This window comes from Myotis nattereri (assembly GCF_964212035.1).
Source record: "Myotis nattereri genome assembly, chromosome: 6".
NCBI classification, from domain to species: Eukaryota; Metazoa; Chordata; class Mammalia; order Chiroptera; family Vespertilionidae; genus Myotis; species Myotis nattereri.
Genome location: NC_138081.1, coordinates 61072942 through 61100495, shown reverse-complemented (window position 1 = coordinate 61100495; position 27554 = coordinate 61072942). Strand labels below are relative to the sequence as shown.

General features: G+C 40.2%; 1 protein-coding gene across 2 annotated transcripts in view; it reads left to right on the top strand.

Annotated features, from left to right (window-relative positions):
• PDSS2 (decaprenyl diphosphate synthase subunit 2) overlaps positions 1-27554 on the top strand; it is a 227210-nt gene that overhangs the window by 190885 nt on the left and 8771 nt on the right. Inside the window, exons 7-8 of one of the 2 annotated variants that reach the window (XM_081093841.1) lie at positions 4189-4226; positions 14313-14345. In XM_081093841.1, the coding sequence (XP_080949967.1) occupies positions 4189-4226; positions 14313-14334 (60 nt within the window). In that variant the 3' untranslated portion in view covers positions 14335-14345. The remainder of the gene's footprint in view (positions 1-4188; positions 4227-14312; positions 14346-27554) is intronic. The other variant, XM_081093840.1, reaches the window with a different exon arrangement.

Sequence of the window (27554 nt, the reverse complement as noted above, 5' to 3'; positions counted from 1 at the left end):
TTTTCGTGAAATTTGCCTCCTCTGCATTTTTGCAGTCCTCTCCACCCCCACGTTTTGAATTTTATTGCAGCATCCTTAAGGATAATAGTGAATTAACCTTTGAATTATTCATAGTACCTGGCTTAGTGACTTACTTGGAGTAGTCATTCAATTAATATTTATCAAAAAGTATGTGTGGCCCTGACTGGTTTGGCTCAGTGGATAGAGGGTCGGCCTGCGGACTGAAGGGTCCCAGGTTCAATTCCGGTCAAGGTCATGTACCTTGGTTGCGGGCACATCCCCACTGGGGAGTGTGCAGGAGGCAGCTGATAGATGTTTCTCTCTCATCGATGTTTCTAACTATCCCTCTCCCTTCCTCTCTGTAAAAAATCAATAAGATATATTTTTTTAAAAAAAACTATGTGTGGTGTGGTCTTCACAGAGTAAGCTATACTTGATGGCAGCCCGTTTTGTTAAATAGAGTCAAGTTGGTGTATTGGAAATGGCCCATAGAGGACCAGGATTTGGAAGACCTGGGTTCTAGTTTGGGCTTTGCTAGCATCTGCAAAACCTTTATCACATCCTTTCACGTCTTTTTTATTATTTTCTGCAAAATGATGGCATTTGAACTAGATCATTTCTAAGATCCCTTTCAGCTCTTAAATAAATCTAAGAAATAGGTCTCTTAGGCAAGAGATGCATCATAAGAAAAATATTTATCTCTATTAGAGGCTTAATACTTGTTTTGACATTGAGAAATAGAAAAGTCTTGCTCCTGAAGGTAGAAGTCACCTATGATTTCTTATTTTCATATATGAAATAAACTTCCCTGCTCTTCTCAGATGGGTGTGTTCAACATCATTGTAAAGTTAGGAGGAAGAGCACCTCTGGAATTTTTCATATCAAGCACCGTTACCTCCTCTCCAACTCTCTCTTTCCCCAAAAAAAATCTTAAGATTAGCTAGCCCTCTTCCATCACGCCCATCGGTGCACACATACACACACATACACACCATACTCTTTCACAAGAGGCAATTTAGGGCACTAACCAGGCCTGAAACAGCTGAAAAATATTTGTTGGGCAATGTCTCCATATAAATTCTACAGCTTTCTCCCTACCTTAATTTTAAATTTAAATTTGTAGCTGCTGGAAAATAATGATCAGGTAAAAATACTGATAGTGAATGGTGATTCGCCCTAGGGAGGTGAAGTCATTACTCAGTTATCATTTGATCCCTAATAAAAGAAGGTGGAATCTTCCCGGGAATCACAGAGCTCTGACTCTCTTGGGGAGTCCAGGGGCTATTGCAGGTCAGCAGCTTTATTTTTAATGATCCTTCTCGTTTTCTGCTGCCATTACAAGTCACCTAGAGAAATGAGAATTATGATATTTTCTTGGTTATTTCTGAAAGTACCGAAATGTCACTTAGGCTTGTGGCATTCTGACAGTGTCATAACCAGCCATAAAATACCTTACGTGAACTGCATATTACCAATGCTAGGGTAAACTCACTTGTCCCTAGATATCCTACTATTCTTATTCAAAAAGTTGAGACAGAGATGGTTAGGCAAAGCTGGTATGTATGAACATAACACATGCATACTCGCAATCTAATACCTTTCCAGCTCTGTAACTGGAGAACCTGATTCTTCTACCAAACAAAAAAAGACCTCACTGGCTACTTCACCTGCTGGACTAGCAGATAGAGTAGATTTCTGATTTGTGACCTTTTTAATCCTCTCACACTATACCCAATCCATTCTTCGCTATCCCCTAACAAACCTCCTTTTTATGTATAAACTCTACCTCTTAATACCAATTCAAATGTACAGAGAGTTTATTTTCAGTAAGACCTGTTTTCTCTAAAGGAACCAATTATATTTCTGCCTATGCCAAGGCAAAATACCTTTTAAATGTCTTTCTTTTTGCAGCCACCAATATAATATTTTAATTAAACAGGAAACCAAGTATTCACATGGACTCAAAGCACCCTGTCGATTACAAATTAAATACATCGAACAAACTTAGTTTCTCCAATAATGAGACAAACTGCTATTGTGTAATTCCTGATGTAACAAAGAAGTATACAGCATCATCTGTATAGTTACCTTGCCAGAATGTTTAAGCTTTAATCATAAGAAAACAATCAGACAAATCCCAGATAAGGGACATTCTGCAGAGCAACTGACCTGGACTAAATGCCAATATTGGACATAAAGCTGGCCGTCAGGGCCACAGACTTCCCATCCTAGGACCATGGCCCAATTTGTCCATAACCTTGCAGAAGAGGCCCCACTAGTAAACGCTACTGTGACTTATGGAAGCCTTGATTGACCACGTTTTGGCACTATGCCAACCCCTGCTTAGATCCCTACAGATATTCAGAGCTGGAAAAATATAGTCATAGTGCTCAAACTGGTAGTTTCAGTCAGCTCACAGTTAAGGAAGCTCTGCTGAATGGTTTGGAGAACACTGAAGTGTGGATGTGATTTTATGTCAGCAAGATCATAGGCAAGTGTGGCATCCTTGGCTATAATGTTTGAAGATCAGTCTTTAACATCTGTTTCTTTTTGGTTTATTATTTGAAAGTTCTTGGAATATAAGTGATCAGAATGGTGTTTGAATTTTAAAAAGATTTGTCAAAAATGTCAATATTATGAAAGAAAATGTAGTGGTGTGTGGACTGTTGTAAATGAGGAGACATTAAAAAGCCATGACATCCATTAGGAATACATGATTTTTAATTTGATCTTCGATTGGGACAAAAACAGCTCTGAAGGACACTGTTGGTTGACTTGGAAATTTTGAATATAGATTATATCTTAAATATTATAGTAAATGTTACACTTGTAAGGTGTGATCATGTCTTGGGTTATGTAGAACATCATTTTGTTCTTTGGAAATAAATGCTGAAGGGATGAGGCATCATGATGTCTACATTTACTCTCATATACTCAGCAAATGATCATATAGAGAGAAAGCAAATATGGCAAAATACTACCAATTGGTTAATCTAGGTGGAGGGCAAATGGGTGTTTAATATATTCTTTCAACTAAACAGTTTGAGAGAAAAGTAGTTTTCATTGGAAGCTCAAGAAGAAAATCTTTAAAATAAAATTTTAAAAAGACTATAGCGGATAGCATGGGGGAAAAACAAAATGGTAATAGAGATGATCAGTCTCAAGGATTTCTCCACTCCCTGCTGTGGAATATTAGTTTTCTGCTTTTAGAAAAAGGTTTCCCCATATCCAGCTTTCAAGTCCAGATAACAGTAGGTGGAAACTGGAAACAGTTCATTTATGTCATCTGATCCTTCTTTGTTACCTGACTTATAAAAAAGCATTTGCTTCTTAAAATAAAAGACCACATTGTACATCCATTACTAACCAACAGGGAATTTATCTGGCTCAGTCTGCAGAGACTGGTGTATGAACGTTTGGAATTAATCCCTCCGTGCATCCTCTCAGAGTGCTGGCTTTTTTTGCTTTTGTATAGAATATTGTTTTACAGTACTCACTGTAGCTGTCGGAGCAGGCCTCCAATGTCATGAGCACTGGCACACAATCTTGTCTACTTCATATCATTTTGCGTGTTTTTTAATTTATTAGGGTGAATTGGTTAATAAAACTTATATAAGTGCAGGTGTATAATTCTGTAATATATCATCTGTATATTGTATTGTGAGTTCACCACCCCAAGTAATTTATCCCCCCTTTACCCTCTTCTACCTCTCCCCGCCCCACTTTCCCTCTGGTAATCACCATACTGTTGTCTGTGTCTATGAGTTTTGGTTTTGGTTTTGGTTTTGTTTTTTTTGTTTTTAAATATATATGTTATTGATTTTTTACAGAGAGGAAGGGAGAGGGATAGAAAGTTAGAAACATCAATCAGCTGCCTCCTGCACACTCCCTACTGGGGATGTGCCCGCAACCAAGGTACATGCCCTTGACCGGAATCGAACCTGGGATCCTTGAGTCCGCAGGCTGACACTCTATCCACTGAGCCAAACCGGTTAGGGCTGGTTTTGTTTTTTGCTTAATCCCATCACCTTTTCCACCCAACCTCCCTCCCCAGTGACAGCTGTCAGTCTATTCTCTGTATCTATGACTGTTTTTATTTTGATTGTTACTTTATTTTGTTCATTAGATTCCACATATAAGTGAAATCATATGGTACTTGTCTTTCTCTGACTGGCTTATTTCACTTAGCATAGTGCTCTCCAGGTCCGTCAGTGCTATCACAAAAGGTAAGATTTCCTTCTTTTTTTACAGACAAGTAGTATTCCATTGTGTAAAAGTACCACATCGGTTTTATCTACTCATCCACCAATGGACACTTGGGCTGCTTCCAAATATTAGCTATTGTAAATAAGGCTGCAATGAACATAGGGATGTGTATATTCTTTCTGATTGGAGTTTCAGGATTCTTAGGTTTTATTCCCAGAAGTGTGATCACTGAGTCAAATGGCAGTTCCATTTTTAATTTTGGGAGATAGCTTTATACTACTTTCCACAATGGCTACACCAGTCTGCATTCCCACCAACAGGGCACAAAGGTTCCCTTTTCTCCACATCCTCACCAGCACTTGTTGTTTGTTGATGTATTGATGATAGCCATTCTGACACATGTGAGGTGCTATCTCATTGTGGTTTGAATTTGCATTTCTCTGATGCTTAGTGATGGTGAGCATCTTTTCATGTGTCTATTGGTCTTCTGTATGTTCTCTTTGGAGAAGTGTATATTCAGGTCCTTTGCCCATTTTTAATTGGATTGTTTGGATTTTTTTTTTTTTTTTGGTGTTGCATTTATAAATTCTGGATATTAATCTCTTACCAGATGTATTATTGGCCAGTATGTCCTTCCACTCAGTGGGTTATCTTTTCATTTTGTTGATGATTTTCTTTGCTATGCAAAACCCTTTTGATGTAGTCCATTTTATTTGTGTTTCCTTTGCCCAAGAAGATATATCAGAAAAGATATTGCTATGAGAAATGTCTGAGATTTACTGCCTATATTTTTTTCCAGGACTTTTATGGTTTCAAGTCTAACATTTAAGTCTTTAACCTATTGTTAGTATATTCTTGTGCACAATGTAAGAAGGTGGTCTAGTTTCATTTTCTTGCACATGTCTGTCCAATTTTCCCAACACCATTTATTGAATAAACTGTTTTTAAGCCATTACATGTTCTTGCCTCCTGTGTCAAATATTAATTGAGTATAAAGGCATGACTTTATTTCTGGCTCTCTATTTCATTCCATTAATCTATATGTCTGTTTTTATGCCAGTACCATACTGTTTTGATTGCTATGGCCTTGTAGTTTGATATCAGTTTGATATAATAGTTTACTTCCTCCAACTTTATCCTTTCTTCTTTCTCAGGATAGGTGGAGCTATTTGGGGTCTTTTGTGGTTCCATATAAATTTTTTGAATATTTGTTCAAGTTCTGTGAAATAGGCCATTGGTATCTGGATAGGAATGGTGTTGAATCTATAGATTGCTTTGGGTAGTATGGACATTTCAATAATGGTAAGCCTTCTTATCCATGAACACAATGTATGCTTTCACTTAGTTGTATCTTCTTCAGTTTCTTTCTTCAGCGTCTTAAAATTTTCCAAGTATGTGTCTTTTACATCCTTGGTTAATTTATTCCATGGTACTTTATTATTTGGAAGCAATTGTGAATGGGGTTGTTTTCTTAATTTCCCCTTCTTATAGTTTATTATTAGTGCATAAAAATGCAACTGATTACTGGATATTTATTTTGTATCCTGCTACTTTACTGAATTCATTTATCAGTTCTAGTAGTTTCTTGGTGGAATCTTTAGGTTCTCTCTATACAGTATCATGTCCTCTTCAAATAATGACAGTTTTACTTCTTCCTTTCCAATTTGGCTGCCTTTTATTTCTTCTTGTCTGATTGCTGTGGCTAGGACTTCCAGTACAGTGTTGAATAAGAGTAGTGAAAGCAAGGCCTGGCCAGTGTGGCTTAGTTGGTTTAATGCCATCCCATGAACCAAAAGGTCTCTGGTTCAATTCTCAGTAGGGACACATGCCCAGGTTGCAGGTTCAGTCCTGGTTGGAATGTGTACAGGAGGCAGCTGATCAATATTTCTCTCTCACATTGATGTTTCTCTCTCCCTCTCTTTTCCTCTCTCTCTAAAAAAATCAATAAAAACATACTTTTTAGAAAAGAGAGTGGTGGCCCTGGCCTGTTTTCTCAGTGGTTAGAGCATCAGCCCATGCACCAAAGGGCCATGGGTTCGATTCCCAGTCAGGGGCACATTCCTGGGTTGCAGGTTCAATCCCAGGCCCCAGTGAGGCACATGTGGAAGGCAACCAATCAATGTCTCTCACATCGATATCTCTCTCTCTCCCCCTCCATCTCTCTAAAAATCAATGGAAAACATATTCTTGGATGAGAATTAACAAAACAAAAAAAGAGAGTGGCAAAAGCCAACATCCCTCTCTTGTTCCTGATCTTAAGGGAAACACTTTTAATTTTTGCCCATTCATTATGAAGTTGGCTGTGGGTTTGTCATACATGGCTTTTATTATGTTGAGGTATACTCCCTCTATTCCCACTTTGCTGAGATTTTTTTATGTATATTTTTATTGATTTCAGAAAGGAAGGGAGAGGGAGAGAGAGATAGAAACATCAATGATGAAAGAGAATCATTGATCAGCTGCCTCCTGCACATCCCACACTAGGGATTGAGCCCGCAACCTGGGGCCTGTGCCCTGACCAGGAATCAAACCTGTTTTGCTAATATTTTGTTGAGGATTTTAGCATTTGTGTTCATCAGGGATATTGGCCTATAATTTTCTTTGTGGTGTCTTTATCTGGTTTTGGAACTAGGATAATGCTGTCCTCGTAAAATGAGCTTGGGAGCCTTCCCTCCTCTTAAATTTTTGGTAATACTTTGAGAAGGATAGGTTTTAGTTCTTCTTTGAATATTTGGTAAAATTTACCTGTGAAGCCATCCAGTCCAGGACTTCTGTTTATTAAAAGTGTTTTTATTAATGTTTCAATTTCATTAGTTGTAATCTGTCCCTGCTGATTTTTACAGACAGATAGAATGTAGGCACCTCTTCTCAGCTGTGGTGCTCTGGGTGGGGGGAGTCCATCTTGGGTTTGAGACCCCACTCTTCTCAGGGGGAAACTTTTGCAGCTGAGTTATCCCTCTTGAATCTCAACCACTGCCTGTGGGAGCAGGCCCAGCCCCTTTTGCCATGTGGCTTCTTCTGTGACTCCTTGGTTATAAGACTTCTGTTCAGCTAGTATTCAGTTGGTTATTCGGGTTGGTTGCTCTATATTTTAGTTGTAATTCCAGTTTGGTTCTGGGAAGAGGTGAGTATAGATTCCACCTACTCTGCTGCCATTTCAGATCCCTCCCCTCACCCCCCATTTCACATGTTTTTAAGATAAAACAAGGTTCAAACCATACATTTTCTGTGAACTGCTAAAGATTAGGAAAAATTACTTTCTTTTCTCATGGCCTCGATTGACAAGAAGCACACCTACAGGAGGCAAAAAGAGGAGTGAATCTGTTTTACAGACCCTAGTAATGAAGCCCTTGGGGCATTTCCATGTGTGGTAGAATTTACTGAGGCTCCTGGCAATAAGCAGGGTGGCAGGGAGAGGTTCAGCACTGCTTGCTGTTGAAATACAGTCTGCGTTTATTTTATATCGGCCTATTTTGGTCCCCAGTGAGAAAGTTATTTTAATAAAATCTTGCTCTGCTAGAAATATACACAAGTGGCAGGTGTCAGAAAAAGGGAAGTTATAGCACTCCATTTTCCTTGAGACTTTAAGAAGTTTATAAAGTTGTTTGTTCTCTTTTAACCTTTATAAGTAAACACTGGTGCATCCAGAAGCCCAAGTCGAAAAGGACATTACATGTAGGTTGGACCAGTGATCCTCAAATGGATCGGAATCTTGGGGCCAGGATTCAGAGGATCTGTATTTTTAACAAGCTGCCCAAGCGATTCTGCTACAGCCAGCCCAGTGTTTGTGAGAGCCCAGCATTTGGGGACAGCTGGTCTGGTCCAGTCCAGAACTCTTATTTACAGATAAGAAAGTAAAGGCCCACATCAAATTTTTTAAATTATCCAAGGTGTTAACATATTATGGACCATATGAACCATATTTCCTGTCTCCCAGCAAACCCACCCTCCCAGGTCACAGTGCCTCCTGGAGTGGTCCCAGATAAGGTCTTAGGCCACTTGCTTTCCTCTGTAGACAAGACCTACTTAACACCAGAGGCTTTGTGATGTCATGTTGAAATCTGAGGGCGCCTGACTTCCATTCTCGGCTCTCTTCACTTTAACATACTGCCTTCAAGTTGAGTCACTTAATTACACTAAACCACTGCCTCTGTGAGAAGGCTACGAGCTCATTCTTCTCTATTCTACACTTGATTTTCATGAATTCTTTATTTTCTATAGGTTCCCTTCCTTAGTCTACTTAGAAGCTGGGTACTAAAGTGAAAATGTGATAATGTTCAATATGGATAAAAAAATATTTGTAAGACACATCCAGTGGCTCCACATTTGCTACATACTTACTGGCTCTGAACCTGAACACCCAGCTTTCCTAGAACTAAGAGTGAGTAAAGTGAACTTTGCTTTGTAAGGTTCCTGAATAGATAGTACATAACCAACACATATAAAGAAAAAGCATCCATCCCTCTGTTCATTCATTCACCAGGTATTGTTGACCAGCTATGTATGTTAGCACTGATTCAGACATGACATACATAGTGAGCAGGGGAGAAACTTGCCTACTCATGGAGCATTGGTTCTAAGGGAAATTGTATGCGAAGCCTGTCTAAAGGCTGTGCAGCCCCCTGGAGTGTAACCTCCAGGAGGCAGAGATTTTCCTCTGTGCTGTTCATGGCTGTGCCTCTGGTGCCTAAGCCTAGTAACTGCACAATGGGTAGTTATTTAGTGAATGGAATTACTGCATTCTGTTTCACCCATCAGGAGAAATAGAAACTATAGCCCCTCCCAAATCAGCTATTTTACAAAAAGACAATGCTTCATGAGAAATATTACTCATGGATGTTTCTATCTCCCTCTATTTTCCTCTCTAAAATCGATAAAAATGTTTTGTTATTTTAGAAAGGTCATTCGGGTGAGCTACCTATCAGTCTGCTCAGGTTGTAATGGCTGTGGTGATCAGGCTGCCATTTCTATGTAGCCTTCTAATCTCTCAGCTTCCAAAACATTTAAGAGCTGATACTGAACACACATGGATTACATACATGGGGTTTCTCTGTCATCCTCACCAGCAAAGTGTATCTCTGGGTGAAAGGGTGGTGGCCACGCTAAGAACAAAAATAAAATGAGAGTTTGAAAATAGCTTGGGATTAATTAAGCACCAATACTTCCAGATAATAGAATTCTCTAAGATGATTAGTTTATAAGCAAAGTATGTGATGAAAAAGGTGGTTTTATAAGAATTTATAATAGGACTATTCTTAAGGTCCTGATTTATAAACAGCATTAGGTTCACTTTCACCACCTGAAGAAACACTGTTGATTTTCATTTTCATGAGACAAATTGGGAAATGGCTCAGTGCCCCCAGAAGGAAAAGTCCACCTAAGTTGTCATAAATTATATAGTTTCTCCACACTTAGCCTGAAATCTCAAGACACAAAAAAGCTCCTCAACTTCTTAACTTTCAACACTTTTAACATGAGAATATTGAAAGACCTAGAATGAAGGGAGCTGTTAGAACAGAAACAAAATTAAAAGTTGTGAGATGACAGATGTTTGCAGGAATGAGTTTGAGAATAGGAATGATTCTGCATCATTTAATCCCTACCTGGTTTGGCTTAGTGGATAGTGTCAGCCTGTGGACCAAAGGATCCTGGGTTCAATCCTGTTCAAGGGCATGTACCTCGGTTGCAGGCTCCTCCCTGGCCCAGGCCCCTGGCTGGACTGTGCAGGAGGCAACCAGCCGATGTGTTTCTCTCACATTGATATTTCTCTCTGTCTTTCCCTCTCTCTTCCACTCTCTCTAAAAATCAATGGGAAAATATTCTCAGGTGAGGATTAACAAAAAAAAAGTGCTGTGCCTGAGCAATTCATACTAATCAGCAAGAGATAAGGAGAAGGCCCAGTTGGTGTGGCTCAGTGGTTGAACATCAACCTATGAACTGGAAGGTCATGGTTCAATTCCTGGTCAGGGTGCACATGTGCCGGGAGCCGGTCCATCCTTGCTGTTTCAAGGGACCTGGCATATATGGCATACTGTTCTTAATATGTTTGCTCACCTTCTTGGCACTATGTGTTTTAACCAAGGTCTCTGAGAAAGGTTGTTTCCCCAGGCAGGGATTTTCCCCTGAAGTTAGGGAGGGAATAAAACCTCTTAACTAAGTGCCAGGCGGGTAATTAATCTAACTACGAACAATCATGCTTAAGCTACATAATCTTTACTCCCTGGAATGGAGATAAGAAACGCCCTAACCTTTGTAATAGAGATTGATAGGATTGAATCAACTGGTATAAATACAGATGTAACAAGACAGAAGAGAGACAGAAATTGGCACAGAACCTACACAGAAGGTTCTCTAGAGACAGAAGAACTTCGCTGGAGAGAACATGGCAAAAGATCCTGGACAGAAACTGGCAACAGAACTAAGAGACAGAACCTAGAGAGAACCTGGCAAAAGAACCTAGAGACAGAACCTGGCTACAGAACCTGGATAGAACATGGCAAGAGAACCTGACTAGAACCTGGGGACTGAACCTGGCTGGAGAACCTAGCAAGAGACCATGGACACAGAACCTGGCTGGAGATCCTAAACAGAACTTCGCTGGAGATCCAGACCAGAACTTTGCTGGAGATCCTGGCTAGGCTGCTGATCAACTGAACGCTGTCTCCGTGTCATTCCTTCTTCGCCGACTCCGTCCACACCTTTGGGGACCCCTGGGCCTGCTTGGGTTGGACCCCAGCATATGGCGCCCAAACAGGGACCCCTAGGTAAGCCCCACTCTCGGGATGGATAGGACTCCACCGTAGGAAGAGGGTGGATAGTCTTCGCCGACTCCGTCCACACCTTTGGGGACTCCTGGACCTGCTGGGGTTGGACCCCGGTACACATGCCCAGGTTTCAGACTCGATCCCCAGTGGCAGCCAATCAATGATTCTCTCTCATCATTGATGTTTCTATCACCCTCTCCCTTTCTGTCTGAAATCAATAAAAATAAAAAAAAATTAAGAAAATGTTTTAGTCACAATTTTAAATTAAAGTGGTTTGTGATGGTGTTAATATTTAATACAGGCATATTGGATAAATTTTTAAAAGATTGTAAAGAAGCAAGAAGAGTCAGGACCAAGGTTATAAACCTCGGTCTCTCTCTGACACTGTGCCTCCTGAATTGATGCAATGTGAAGTACATAAAAGTCCACATAAAGTGTTCGTGCCAAAAATGCTTAACCTAAACCTAAGCAAGTTTCCTCGGGCCCAGCTTCCAGTTTTCAAGCAAATTGGGACAAGTTAAATGACACAATGTAGAATAATATGACAAATCCCAAAAGACATTTTTATAAGACAGCTGCCCTGGTCTCTTCAAAAAGTCAGTGATTTTTATGAAAAAAGTTAATAGTTTTTATTTTCATGTCATGAAAAATGGAGAGGAACTAGTGTAGATTTAACCTAGACATTAAAACCAACTGCATGCAACAACAAAAAATAATAAATTTAACCAAGGAGGTAAAAGACCTATATTCAGAAAAACTATAGGACATTTAAAAAGGAAATAGGAGAAGAGACAAATAAGCGGAAGCATATACCATGTTCATGAATTGGAAGAATTAACATCATTAAAATGTCCATGCTGCCCAAAGCAAAGATTCAGCACAATTCCTAGTAAAATCTCACTAGCATATCACAGACCTAGAACAAATATTCGTTTTGCATATGCAAAAATGTATATGCAACCAAGAAAGATCCTAGTAGCTTCAGCAATCCTGAGAAAGAACAAAGTTGGAGGTGTCACAATACCTGATATCAAACTATATTACAAGGCCATCGAAATCAAAACAGCCTGGTACTGGCATCTATAATAATAAAAGTGTAATATGCTAATTAACCAGACGACCTTCCAGACAAAGCTGGGGCTGTGAGGGAAGCCCGGGTCCCCGGGTGCCTGCCGGCAGCTGGAGGGAAGCCTGGGTCCTGGGTGCCAGAGGGAAGCCGGTGCTGGCAGCCAGGGGAAGGAAGGCTTACTCTTGCATGAATTTCGTGCATCAGGCCTCTAGTACTGTATAAGAATAGGCATATATATCAATGGAACAGAACAAAGAGCCCAAAAATCAACCCACATCTTTATAGTCAATTAATATTTGACAAAGGAGGCAAGAGCATGCAATAGAATAAAGACAGTTTCTTCAATAAATGGTGTTGGAAAAATTGGACAGATACATGCAAAAAAATGAAACTAAACCACCAACTTACATTATACACAAGAATAAACTCAAAATGGATTAAAGACTTAAATGTAATTGCAAAACCATAAAAATCCTAGAAGGAAACATAGGTAGTAAAGTCCAGATATCCCTTGTAGCAATATTTTTGTTTATATATCTCCTAGAGCAAGAGAAACAAAGGAAAAAATAAACAAATGGGATTACATCAAACTAAAAAGCTGAACAGCAAAAGAAACCATCAACAAAATGAAAAGGGAACCCACTGGATGGGAGAAAATATTTGCCAACAATACATCTGATAAGGGGTAAATTTCCAAAATACTAGTATACAAAGAACTCATACAGCTCAACACCAGGAAGACAAACCCATTAAAGAATGGGCAAAGGACCTGAGTAGATAATTGTCCAAAGTGGATGTACAGATGGCTAATAAACATATGGAAAAAACAAAAAACGTTCAGTGTCACAAATCATAAGAGAGATGCAAATTAAAACTATAGTGAGATATCACCTCACACCTGCCAGAATGGCTGTCATTAATAAATCAACAAACAAGTGCTGGTGAGAATGTGGAGAAAAGGGAATACTCATGCACTGTTGGTGGGCATGTAGACTGGTGCAGCCACAGTGGAAAACAATATGGAGCTTCTCAAATAATTAAAAATGAAACGTCCTTTTGACCAGTGATCCCACTTCTGGGAATGTATTCTAAGAACCTGAAACCCTAATCAGAAAGGGTGCACAAGAATACCACCTTGCGTTCATAGCAGTGTTATTTACAACAGCCACGATCTGGAAGCAGCACATGTGCCCATCAGTGGAGTGGATAGAAAAAGCTGTGGTACATTTACACATGGAATACTACACAGCCATAAAAAGGGAACTTTTTGCCCTAGCTGGTTTGGCTCAGTGGATAGAGCATCAGCCTGTGGACTGAAGGGTCCTGGGTTCGATTCCAGCCAAGCCCTGAGTTATGGGCTTGATCCCCAGTGCGGGGTGTGCAGAAGGCAGCTGATCAATGATTCTGTCTCATCATTGATGTTTCTATCTCTCCCTTTCCCTTCCTCTTTGAAATCAATAAAAATATTTAAAAAATAAAAAATAATTTTATAAAGGGAACTTTTACCTTTTGTGACAGCATGGATGGACCTGCTGATTATTATGCTAAGTGAAATAAGTCAGTCAGAGAAAGACAAATACCATATGATCTCACTTGTATATGGAATCTAATAAATGGATGAACAAAATAAGACCAGAGGCATGGATACATGGAACAGACTGACAGAAGTTAGAGGGGAAAGGGGTTAGGAGGACTGGAGGAAAGAAGGTGAGAGATTAGCCAAAAAGCATGTATGCATAATCCATAGACACAGGCAACAGAGTGAGGGACAGAGGGAAGGGGGCTGGGTGGAAATGGGCAAAGCGGCGGGGCGGGGGGAGTTGGGGGGAGGTAGGTTTACCTGTAATAGTGTCAAGAATAAAAATAAAGTTTTTTTAAAAATGCAATAGTGCAATGTGTGAACCTTGACTAATTCTGGTTTGGGTTAAAAAAATAAAGCTATGAAAAGTATTCTAGGGTCAATTGGAGAAATTTGAATATGGAGTTGTATGTTAGGTGGTATGTCATTATTGTTACTTCGAGAATGGACCTGTGGTTATGTACTAGTATGAGATGTTTTATGCTTACAAGATGTGTGCTAAAGCAGGAAGGCGTGAAGAGTCTTGTCTGCTACTGTCAAATCCAGATAGAGCATATATGTGTGCTCATTGTGCTGTTCTCTCAAGTTTTCACTATGTTTGAATGTCTTATATGTAGACTACCTACTGAAGTATATACATATATACTAAATTTTTAAAGAACTGATGAATTAATATTTCCCTTTTCTATTGTAGGCTCAAGAGAAAGGAAGATTAGACTATGCTAAGGTAGGTAAATTTTATTTATAGCACACAGTTTTATACATTTCAGTTTGGTGTTTGTTTTTCTGTTTATATTTGAAAGGTCAAAAGAACCATCACATTCAAAGCTGAGAGACATTCTCTGTTAAGTAACAGGCATTAGTAGGTGAAGCAAGATTCATTCAACAATAAGTTTATTTACTAAGCGCCTGCTTCATTCCGGACAATAGGGAAGGTGTGGGGAATACAACAGTGAATCAGGTCCAGTCTTTCCTTTCTGGACATTTACAATCTAGTGGGGGAGACAGATAACTAATGAAAAAAACTAAATGGATACATAATATAATGCCAGATGGGTATAAGTGCTATGAAGAAAAAAATAAACAAGGTAAGTAAGACCATGAAGCATTGCTGGAAAGATGCCTTTGGCCAGTGGACGGGAAAAAGCTGTTATGCCATCAGATCATACCTAGGAAGCACCAAACAGGGCAGACTTGGGCTCCTGAAGGCAGTATTTCCCACATCACCTGTGGAGTTCTTGAAAACACACATGCCTAGGTTACCATTGCATCACCCCCTCTTTCACCGAGGTCAGAATCCCCTGGTGGGAAGAGCAGGGCAGGGGCAGGAGGAAGGGTTTGAGAGAAGGTGCTGCAGATAATCTGACACACGTCCTTGGTTGAAAATTGCTTTGGGGAGTTCAGATTTCAGCTTACCAGTGAAGCCTGGGAACACACGTGGGTCGCATTCTGTTTTCCCCTCAGGGGCAAATGGAACATTTTAGCAGGTGTGTGGGATGCATGTAGCTGCTGGGCTAAAGGAACATGTTAACCATCTGGTTTATTCAACAGCAGGAATATCCAGGGTGTGAGCACACCTGCACTCCAAAGACAGGGAGGGAGAAATACGACCTGGAAGGGTTCTGCTTGCAGGGGAAACAGCTGAAACCCACAGCGTTCTCAGGGCTGACCGGAACCCTGTGCTCTCCTGGCCACCCCAGGTTTACGCCTTTTCTCTAACTCCTTTCCTTGCCTGAAATGCAGTCCCTCCTTTTCTCTGTTTCTCAAGGAAATTAGATAATAGGAGCACCTCTAACTTGAGAACTTCCATATCTGTCACTTTGTCTTAGATGTTTGCTTGAGTCTTATCAGATACCCAAATGTGAGTTGTGGACATATCCTCTTGGGTCTCCCACAGGCAAAGGAGCTCAATGCTTAAATGGAACTCAGCACCTTCCCTGACATCTCTGGTCTTTTTTTTTTTTTTTAATAGATTTTATTTTTTAGAGCAGCTTTAGGTTCACAGCAAAATTGAGCAAAAAGTATAGAGTTCCCACCCATCCACACACAGGCACAGCCTCCCCACTATCAATATTCCCCAGAGTGGTACTAGTACACCTGTTACAATGAACTTACATTGACACATCATTATCAACCAAAGTCCATAGTGTCCATTAGGGTCCACTTTTAGTGTTACATCTCTGGTCCTTGTTACTTTTCTTTCTCCTGTTGTTGGCACTATCATCCCACCAGTCAACCATATGAGAAACTTAGAAGTCACCCTGAGTGCGCCTACTTCCTCGCCCTATATTCCATGACCAAGTCATGCCAGTTTTATGTCCTAAATTATCTTGAATCTAACCCATCTTGATCTTTCAGCCATTGCTCAATGTAAGTCCCTTCATCTGAACTACTGGAAAACCTACTAACTGGTCTCCCAGCCTCTCCCTTGTCCCCACAAATCCATTAGTACTCAGAATGTCAAAACCACAAATCCGACAATTTCGCACTCCATCTTAAAACCCTTCGTTAGCTCCATGTTGTCTGTAAAGCAGTTTCAAAGCTTGCTAGATTGGCATATAAAGCTCTGTGATCACACCCCCGAGAGGGACTCTCCGGCTTCTTCTCTTTCTACCCTGTGCTCCAGCAGCACCAAATTACATAAAATGTGCAGTTTCTGTTCTTCATACTGGCCCCTCTGCTCAGAATGCCCTTTCCCCTTTATCGGGCCCCTCCTGTCCTCCTGTATGGCTTAATTTAGGATCATGTGCTGCAGCAAGTCCTCCCTGGTTGCCCAGGCTGGAGTAGGTGCTTTCCTCCATTCTTCTGTACATTGTGGGTCTCAGTCACTGCACTTAACTGTTATCACGATCCACTTATGAGACAGATCATGGCCTGTGAGCTCACAGAGGGCAGGGACAGTGTCTTATTTGCCTTTATACACTTGGTGTGTGAGTGAGTGAGTGAGTGAGTGAGTGAGTGAGTGAGTGAGAAAATAGAAGGCACATGAAGTTAGTTCAGGAGAAAATCTGATATAGGGTTTTTTATCTTAGAGAAGAAAGGAAAGCTTTTGACACCTGTTGCAGGTATTAAGTAGATTGAGAAGGTTGCTGAGAAAGGTTGTAATAAATTAGTTGGGAGATAAAGGCTGGGATTTTACTGTGATAGTAAAAGAAAGCTAACTTATGAGCCAAAAAGTAAAGCAATCGAGTAACTATTGATCATTGCTGCTTATTTATGACTCAAAGAACTCCTTTAGGATTTCTTATTGCAGAAGCACATGACAATGGAAGAAGTTTGAAAAAAAAAAAAAAAATAGGGTGCACAGATGAAACACCCCAGGACTGAGCTCTGCCACCAACTCATTGCAAAATCTGATATCAGCCCTAGCCAGTTTGGCTCAGTGGATAGAGTGTTGGCCTGCAGACTGAAGGGTCCCAGGTTTCATGACTCCTGCACATACTTAGGGGCACATGCAGGAGTCAATTGATCAATGTGTCTCTCTCACATCAATATTTCTCTCCCGGTCCCTTCCACTCTCTCTAAAAAAATAAAAAATAAAAATAAATTAATGGGAAAAAATATCCTCAGGTGAGGATTAACAACAACAAAAATCCGGTATCAATCACTTGACCCTTTCAGTCTTCCCTCAGTTTCTTTAGTATAAAACGAGCAATTTAAAGTCGTGCTGTTTTATTCTGTAGGCCCGTTCCAAATTTGAGAGGAGACATTCGGGGAGGGGGGTGCATTCTTATCTTGTATATTTCTGCAGTCCAGATTCATTCCTTTATCCACTCGTCCACCCAGTCGCTATGTATTTGACATTTAATATGTGTGCCGCACTATGCGGTGCTGACTCCCACCATGAACGAGACTGACACAGGCCTCTCCATCACACACTTCCTGGACTCAGACCTCCCTATCTTAAGTAGCCACTCCCCATTTGCTCTATTTTATTTTCCTTCTTAACATTTTTTATTTTTATTTAGGTGCTTGTTTCTTTCTTTCTCCTACTAGACTATAGAGCCCTGCAGGCAAGGCACAGGGTGGTTCTTTGTTCCTGGTTGCATCACCTGTGTCCAGCACTGGCTTACACATAGGAGTGCTTGATAAATGCGTTGGATGAGTGTTGCATCAGAGTTATGCCAGAAGTGCAGGACACTGCAAGAGGTCTGGAATCAATTGTAGACTCAAATTAGCCTTTTTAACAGTATATTGACTATACAACACAGTCCGTTCCAATGTTCAGTAACCCTAAGTTTACCTTCCCAGGTGCCCAGTGACCATGTATCTCATGCAGTAAACAGAAACCCGCCACCTGGAATATATGGCAGTAGTCTGATAGTTAAGGGCATAACTATCTAGGTAATTAATCCAGACCTCTCATCCTTACACCGACCTAAACCCAAGTACCACGGGGAAGATAGATTATATCCATCTCTACTAAGTATGGAGGAGATGTCGGCAGGGTGCAGCTTGCGTATTCTCTTATGCCGTATACACATCATGACCTCATTTCTCCTCATCTCGTTCTGTGTGGTCACGGTGCTCATGCTGACTGTTACAGGCACCGTGCCTCGTGACTTGGGGCTTCCCTGGTGGGTTTATCTGTAAAACTACATTGGAAACTTAGTGGCTATTTCTGGAGACCGTCATGAAATTTATCTGTAGCTGGAAATTTCTTTATTGCCAAGTTGTGAGTATTTACTCAAAAGCCAAATTTTATCTGAAAAATAAGATTTCAAGAGCCATAGGAAATTATTTTGTCCGGGTGCTCTGTGGCTGTAGATGCCACCTCAGATTTAGTCAGTCTCAGAATGGCGAGGCAGAAGGAAAAAGGGCAGAAGAGGCCATAGCTTCAAAATCAGCCTCAGCTGGATCTGTAGGATGTCTGTCACATTCAGCAAAACAGTGGTCTGTATTCAAACACTCAAATAAGAAATTGAATTACTTTTTAATTGAGTTCCTGTTGCAGTAGAGTCTGGATATGAATGCTTTGCACAGCTGCAGTGCCTTTCATCTTAAGATATCAAAGCCCTCGACAACTATTAATTCATTAAGTCTCTCCTGCCTCGGTAAGGTGGTTAACACAAGCACAGGCGTCCTCTACCCACGACTGAAACTCATCCCTCTGGGGGCTGGGCAGGGAAGGCAGCCGCTTAACTGTAAGGTGATTCTATCCAGTAGCTTCTAAAATGGAAAAACAAGAAACATCTTACTTACCTAGTTAAAACTGCAGGAGGAGTTTTATTAGACAGAATGTAATTACCAGGAGTGAATTGTGACCAAGAAGCTGGTGCTACCAGTTTTGCTCATATGCACAATGCCATGGGGACCTTAATTACAGTGATTGGTCTGCAGCCTGGTTGTGGAGGCTTCTGGCCCCAAGGTTAAGCTCTAGTGATTCAGTTCAGAGCTAGAGGGAAGAGTGCCACCTCCGGAACTGCAGGAATCGGTGGCCGTGTGCTGGGACTGCTGCCTGAGCTCCTCGGACCACAGTCGCACTCAGTTTGCTATGGTAACTAACATATATGTCTGAAGGAAAGGGACTATGTTGCCTACTCTTGCTTAGAAAAACATCTACAAGCGTCTGTGTATTTCCCCCAGCTGGAGCCGAGCGTATGCCTGTAGTTTAGCCTACTGCTACGTGACATAAGCATGCTGCTAAAAGACTGGGCAGATGGTATTTTTACCACTTCAGGCAAAACATGGCACCTATGGTTTGGCTTTCTACAATTTTAATTTTTTAACACATTCAGAATGGCTTGCTTAAATATCTCCATCACAGAGACGCAGGCTTTTCCTAATTTCCTTCTTATAATTGCTGCAGATATCTGTAAATGTCACTTGGTCAGAGCCACAGCCTGTCAGCACTGAAGAGGCCTCCTGCTCGTCTTTCACAAGTGCCTAGGATGGAGCCGTAAATGGGCTTGAAACTTCATGCTAATTTTGACACAAAGAGTCTAAATTTACAGAAGCTTTCTTTATATTCATCTCCAGTCTTTGCTGTGCAGTTCCCATAATTTTCCCCATGACTCAGTACAGAACAGAGAGTTGTTCTTTCTAATGTCTCCTTACTCGGTAAGTTCACGCTAAGCTTAGAGAATTGCTCAAGATTAAGCACTTGATAAAGAAAGATCTTGCAGGTGTTGATTCATTAGGCATCCAGTCCTCAGTTAAATGGAAGGTAGGTTTTTTAAATATGTTTTTTATTGATTTTAGAGAAAGAAAGGGAGAGAGAGAAAGAAAAACATCGATTGGCTACCTCCTGCATGCCCTGCACTGGGGATCAAGCCTGCAATCCCGGCTTGTGCCCTGACCAGGAATCAAACAGGTGACCTCTTGGTGCATGGGAAGAGGCTCAACCAACTGAGCTTTTTGACTTACGCTCTCTCCTAGAATTTATTCCGGATCCTAGTGCAGCACATTCTTCTGGCTCGGTCCTCTTCCTCCCGTGCCTCTCAGGCAGTGTGCAGAAGGACTGCTCCCCTCCTCCCTCCCGCCCTCAGAAGGCCTCACACATTTTGTTTTGTTATAAAACGCATTTGCATAGGGTGCACATTAAAATTCTCTTCCAACCATCTAACAGTGCTGTCCACAGACATTTGCATTTGTATTTGCATGATCACATATCATCACTTCCCTTTACGAAGAAAAAAGAGCCTTTCCTCACATGTCCTGTTTCTCCTTTCCAAGGTTGCCCTTTTAGCTGGTTTTTCTTTTATTCTACACAGAGTGTGTCAAACACTTGGCTGCATATTGAGTCCAAAATTCTTTTTTTGAACCTTGAATATAAAATTTGCTATAATATTATTGTCCTTTCTTTACTGACAAAGCCAGGCTCTTTTTTTCTTTTCTTTTCTTTTTTTGGCAATTTTTGCCTGCTCGTTCTATCCCAAGCCCTAACTGGCTCTGAGAATTTTTCACATTGGCACATTTAGAGACCAGATGTTGCTGTGTTTTCTCTTCCCTATACCCCTTTCTTGGGCAGATGCTGCATCTCCTACCCTGGGGCTTTACATTAGCTCCTTGGTAGAATATCCCATACAGCATCACTTATGCATGCAATCTCTCACTTCCTCTGACCTCTTGAAGTTGTCTGAACATTTAGGATCCCTGTTTTAGTGATAATTATGGAGATTATGTAGAAGCATTGATATTCCCCTCCCCCATTTTTTTCCATAAAGGGCTTGTAGTAAATTTGATCAGATGTTTATAACATGGGCAAAAGTAGGTTTACAGTTGTGAGTACAGAAAACACAGCTTATTCTTATATTATTATTTATTAATTATTGTATTATTTTCCATACAAACAACTGTAAACCTACACTTGCCCCACCCCGTAGAATTTCAAGAAAAATTACCCAAAAGAAAAAAGATAAAAGAAAGACAAAAGAAAGAACAAAAAAAGAAAAATTATGCAAATTCAGATGCCATTATGATATAAATGCAACTATGTAAAATGTGACATGCTTGATAAAGACTGGAAGACAACACATAAAAATGTAAATAAGGGCATTAAGGTGACCACATTTAAGCATATTTAAAATAAGAAATATATTGTATTTTTTAAGGATTTCTGCTTTCAAAGTGTACTCTAATTTGAATTGAAATTTTTCAGATTATAACCTGGGCTACTGAGAATTGAAAAATGTGTTTTTACTGATATAATCAGAATTTAATTCTAGGCTCCTAAAGAATTGCTTGCTTCTATGGCGATAGGCAGAAAAACACAAGTGGAGAATGTAAATTTTTTTACACTGTGAGGTTTTGTGCTAGGCCTCAAAGGGGTTGAGGTGCTGGAGGACAGCTGCAGATGAGGGGAACCTAGCCCTAGGCAGGCATTGCAGGTGTTGGTCTAAATCCCCACTCCTTGTTTTCTTAAAAATCAGATAAAACCAGTTATTATTCTTTTTTGGCAGTCACATTTCAGACAAGTATTTTGCCTTACAGCAATAATGAATGGATTTTGCTTAATCTTTTTTTCAGAACAATTGATCTACTAAAATCAGTTTTTGCAACTACTGCTCTGATTCCAAATCTCCGTCAATATATAATTATTAATGATGGAAAAATAATCACAGATCAGTTTTTGTTCACAATAAAGCTTAGAAACTTTTTAGATCATGTGAAAATTTTAATCCAAATAAATTCTAATCACACATGCAGTCATTATTGCCTTTAACCAGCGTGTGCCTTATCATGAGCCTTCAAGTCATTTTGCAAAACAGTTGCCCTCTGGACATTTATTCCTTGCCCATCATCAAGCTAGTGTTTTCCCTCCTAAAGGCTTCTAGTATATTATTTTGCACTGGTCCTCAGTGACTATCATCTTGCTTTGATGATCTATTCTTCTAATTTCTTAATGTTATTTTAAAATTGGATTCTTGTTCTCTGAGGTGTTAGCAATCCACACACCTCAATGGCATCAACAGATTTAATGACCATAATCTCTGTTCCCTTGTGCATCATGAATGAAATTATTAAATGATAGCAATAACCCTCTGGATGACATCATAAAATGTGTCACCATTTCAGTTGTTAACCTAATGCTGTTAATACTAATTTAATTCAATCCTCTAAGCAATTGTCTTTTTTATTTTTCTTCAGATCATATATTCCTACTTTGTGATCTTTGGTTTCTAATTTTATATATAAAATGCGAAATTACTTAGTTCATAACAGTAATATTTAGTGGGGCAATCTCTCCCATTCTTAAATTAACCATTTTGAATTACTGGCACCTAAAAATTACATATTTATATAATAACTAACATTTATCAGGAAGCTTCGGCAGACTTAGATTTTTGATGACCAGTTCTTGTTTGTAACCCTGGAATCATGTCTGGTTTTTCTCACCATTATATATCCCCTAAGGGCCTAACACAGTACTAGATACCCAATCAATATTTGTTGAATTACTGTTGAATGAATGAACGAATGAATGACCCACGGTATGCCAAATGTTTGTGCCTATATTCTGTACTTTTAATTCATAAGGTATATTTGACTCCACCTTTGCTCTTGTTATTTTCCCCCAAGTACATTTTTAATCAAATTATTATATCCTCAAAGCCTTGCACTCCTGGTTTGAAATAAAGATGCAATTGGAGTAACCTTTTGAATCTAGAAAGCTAACTAAAAATGCCCTCCAGGCTGGTTCTGTGTGTGAATGCTCTGCACTGTGGGATACTGGATTCAATTAGTGCTCCTAGTTAGTGGTATCAGGAGCCACCTGTGCGCAGCGAGAGCCTATGTGCCTTTATGTAGGGACAGAGCCTGCTGTCTCCACAGAGGAGCCTGAAACAGTTCTGAGTAGAGCTGAAGGGAATATTGTCTGTTTCCTTGTCATTAAAAAATATATATATACAAAGGAGAAACATGGGTTTTCCAAAATTATATTTTTTGAGAGAACAGAGAGGCACTTGTTTATAGATGCTGAATGCGGTTTTAGTAAGTTAGAAGTCTTTGTCATGACCTGGATTGATATTTCCAAACTTAGCCACTACCCCTACAGCCCGATTTTGTACAGCAATAAGGATTTCTGATATTAAGATGTTTGATCTTTCACAAACCTGTTAATTTGTTTCATTAGTGCATATGAAGCTGTGTCCCCAAGCACTACTCACCCCCACCACCACCCCCCCCCCAACTCACACACACACTGTGGTGAGTAGATTCTATCCCTTTCCCCCCAAGTCCTTGACTTCCTGGCTTGATGAAAGGTCTTACCTATTCACCAGGACATAGTAAAGCCCACAATCAATCTCTGAAGATTGATTCCTGCGTAGCGCAAGGGTGCCCCTTGTGGAAGGTCTCCCTGTTCTAGATCTCAGGAACTTCTAACCTTTATCTGCCATCCACTCTGACAAGATTTGTGGGCACCAGTTCGGAAAGGTTGTTAAGCCTTTGAACGCACTCTGATCTCTCTACGGTGCCTGCCATCAGGCCACCACACGCATGTTTTTCAGTATGTATGCTGTTCAAGACACATCTGATCAGATGTTTCTATCAAATTCTATCTCTGAAGTCCTTCATTTCATGGAGAAGAGATCAAATTACCTAAGAGTGTTCACACAGTTACTATCTCACAGTCATTATTCTGCCCAGGTCCACTGACTCTACAGTGTGTTGCCACCATGCTGCTTCTCAAGATGCTTCCTTCAGCCCTAGCCCGTTTGGCTCAGTGGATTGAGCGTCAGCCTAGGGCAGTGATGGCGAACCTTTTGAGCTCGGTGTGTCAGCATTTTGAAAAACCCTAACTTAACTCTGGTGCCGTGTCACATATAGAAATTTTTTGATATTTGCAACCATAGTAAAACAAAGATTTATATTTTTGATATTTATTTTATATATTTAAATGCCATTTAACAAAGAAAAATCAACCAAAAAAAATGAGTTCACGTGTCACCTCTGACACACGTGTCATAAGTTCGCCATCACTGGCCTAGGGACTGAAGGGTACCGGGTTCAATTCCAGTCAAGGGCACATGTCTGGGTTTGGGGCTTGATCCCCAGTGGGGGGCGTGCAGGAGGCAGCTGATCAATGAGTCTCTCTCATCATTGATGTTTCTCTCTCTCTCTCTCTCTCTCTCTCTCTCTCTCTCTCTCTCTCCCCCTCCCTCCCCCTCCTTTCTGAAATCAATAGAAAGTATATATATTTAAAAGCAAACCAAAAAAAAAAGATGCTTCAGACACACCACAGAAAGAAGTAAGGGAGAATGTGCAGGTTCTGGTCTTGCAAACACCCAAAAAATCTATAATCTAGCATAGTCCTGGTCTCAGAAATAGTGACTATCTAGTAAAAGACTCTTAGGATTTATGTTTGCTGAACCAGTGCAATAATTATGATATTTTAAAATATATTTGTATTGATTTCAGAGAGTAAGGGAGAGGGAGAGTTAAAAGCATCAGTGATGAAAGAGAATCATTGGTTGGCTGCCTCCTGCGCACCCCACACTGGGAATCAAGCCCACAGCCTGGACATGTGCCCTGACCAGGAATCGAACCATGACCTTCTAGTTCATAGGTCAACACTCAACCACTGAGCCACACCAGCCAGGCTAAGTATGATTTTTTTTTTAAACTGGTAAGCATTCTTCACTCTTTCAATAAAGTTTTATAGATATAGTTCTTGTCATCATTCTTTTGAAGGAGACAAGGATCTGTGTTCACAAATATACTAGTACCCTCTATAACACCAGAACGTAGAGATCCCCTATGTCTGGAAGAGGTGTTAATCCTGCAAATGTGTATCAGGATCCATGTTAGGATTTAGGAATGTAGGGTCCTGTGAATGGTGGTGGTCGTGGAAGTAGCTTTGAGGGAAGTAATTCCCAAGTATCAGCATCCAAATACTAGAGCAGATGAAAATTGAGGCATGAGAAGGATTTAAGAAAGTCTAAGTCAGATACAGACTAAAGTACAATAATAGAACCCAAATTCGCTCTTACATAGTTATGTGTTCCTCAGATCGCCCCAGGACTATTTGATGCCCACATGATGTGCGTGCTCTCCTCCCACAGTGTTGTCTTTCATTAAATAACCAGCATCGTGTTTGTCATGAGATAACAGAGCTTACTCTTTATTGATTCACTCCTAAAAAAAGCTACAGGCAAGATTGGCTCCCTGCTGCCCTCCACAACCTATGCTATGTTTCGCTTTTGAATTTCTATTACAGAGTTTACTAAAAAGTTTCATGGTTCCAGGTTAATTTGTTTGTGAACATTTTATTTTATTTTTATTTATTTATATTTTTAATCATTACCTGAGGATATCCTTTTTTATTGATTTTAGAGAAGGAGGGAGGGAGGGAAGGAGGGAGGCAGGGAGGCGGGGCGGGGGGGGGGGGGAGAGAGAGAGAGAGAGAGAGAGAGATGGGTGAAAGAGTGAAACATCCATTGGTTGCCTCCTGCACATGCCCTGACCGGGAATCGAACCCTCGACCTTTTGGTGTACAGGACGATGCTCCAACCAATTGAGCCACACTGGCCAAATTGATCCTGGTTTTGCTATTTGAATTTCAATGTGTAGAATTAAGTTCCTCTTTGGCATGTGATATCAAAATTAAAAACTAGCTTTGAATCATTATATGGATAAAGCTGTGATTATTTATAAATGGTTAAGTTTTCCTTTGGAAAACATGAAGCACTAATTGTTTCTCAAGTTTCAGTTTAATATAATTCTTATTGTTTTGCATGTGAATTCATGTGATTGAGAAAATAACTAAGAATTCTCTTTTCTGTCTCCTGTCTTTGCCAAAGTAAGATATTTAGTTAAGATTAGTAGAATTTTTTCCTATCAATTCTTGCAAATAATTTGTTACTCTAAGTAAAAAGGAATGCTTTCTTATGTTGTCTGCAATACATTTCACATTTTATCATGAGGAAGGTTTTATTGTCACTTTTCCTGTTGCACCATCCTGCCATTCCGTTGAAGTGCTGGCATCTGAAATCTTGGGAGTTGTGATGGGACTTTGGAAGCAGCATTGTCCCACCTCCCACACCTACTGAATTTCATTCATACTTTCTCTGACTTGGTCATCCAATCACTGTGGACTTCCATTAGGGAGGAGTTCACAACTTGTCAAAAAATAATTATTCTGTTGTTAGACAGCTCTAGTCATTTGAAAGCTGTTTCTTATTTGTCATTGAAATCTGCTTCTCAAAACTTCACCTCATCGCTTTGGCCTGTCCCCTGAAGCATGTAGAACAGGACTGCTCCTTCTTCCATTTAATTAATTGCTTTAGCATTAATTAATTTTTGAGGATAGCGTTCATAATTTCCTTTAATCCTTTCCTCCAGGTTACATTTCCTTAGATGACATGTTGTGAAATGCTTCTTCATCCTCATACTGGTCCCAGTCTATCTTGACTGCCCCTCCCACACATGGCAGCAGCACCCAGAACTGAATACAGTGTTCTAAACTAGTTGACCATCAGAGTGTGCTGTGACCGTTCCTGCCTGTGTTTTGAAGATGTACACCTATTGATGCTGCCAAAGTTTGCATTTGCTTTTGTTAAGTCTACATTATAGCTCTGGCTAGTGTGACTCAGTTGGGCGTCATCCTGTGCACCCAAAAGTTGCCGGTTGGATTCCCGGAGGTCAAGGGCACATGCCTGGGTTGCAGGCTCAGTGGTCAGTGGGGATGTGCAGGAGGCAGCACATCGATATTGCACTCTCTCATTGATATTTCTCTCTCCCTCTATCTTCCTCTCTCTCTAAAAATCAATAAACTATTCTTTTTAAAAATCTACATTATAGTCTTAAGTTATGTAAGGAATGTGGTTATCACAGATTTCAGCATTTTTTAATGAGTCACTGCCAAACTGAGCTTACACTTCGATTAATTTTTGAAACTTAAATGCACAACTATACGTTATCCCTGTTATATTTCATCTGGCTAGTATCAGTCTGTTGTTCAGCATGTCAAAACCATTAACATTTTGATGCTCTCCACATTGTTAGCTCTTTCTCTTGACTGTATGACATCTGAAAATTATAATGTAATATGCATTTCTTCTCCATCTTCATCCAAGCAATGCATAGAATTGATAAGCAAAAGAAACCAAATATTGAGTCTTATAGCACAACACTAGAGATCACTTTTCTTTTTAGTGGTTTAGAACAATAACATTTATCTCACAGCGTCTGGGGGAGGGGTGTGGCATGGCTTATCTGGATCCTCATGAGCTCAGGGCTCAGGTACTGTAGTTGGGTGGGCTGTGAGCAGCATTTCTCTAGAACTTGGAGTAGCAGAATTTAGTTCTTTTGGTTGTAGGACTGGTGTCCTAATTTCCATTCTGGGGCCTCCTCCATGTTCAAAGCCAGCTGTGGAGAACCACTTTGCTGCTCACTACTAACCACTTTCTAGGAATAGTTGTTTTACATATTCAAATCCATAATACCAGACCCTATTTCTCTGTCTTATCCACGAAGGACTAAAGTTCCAAAATCT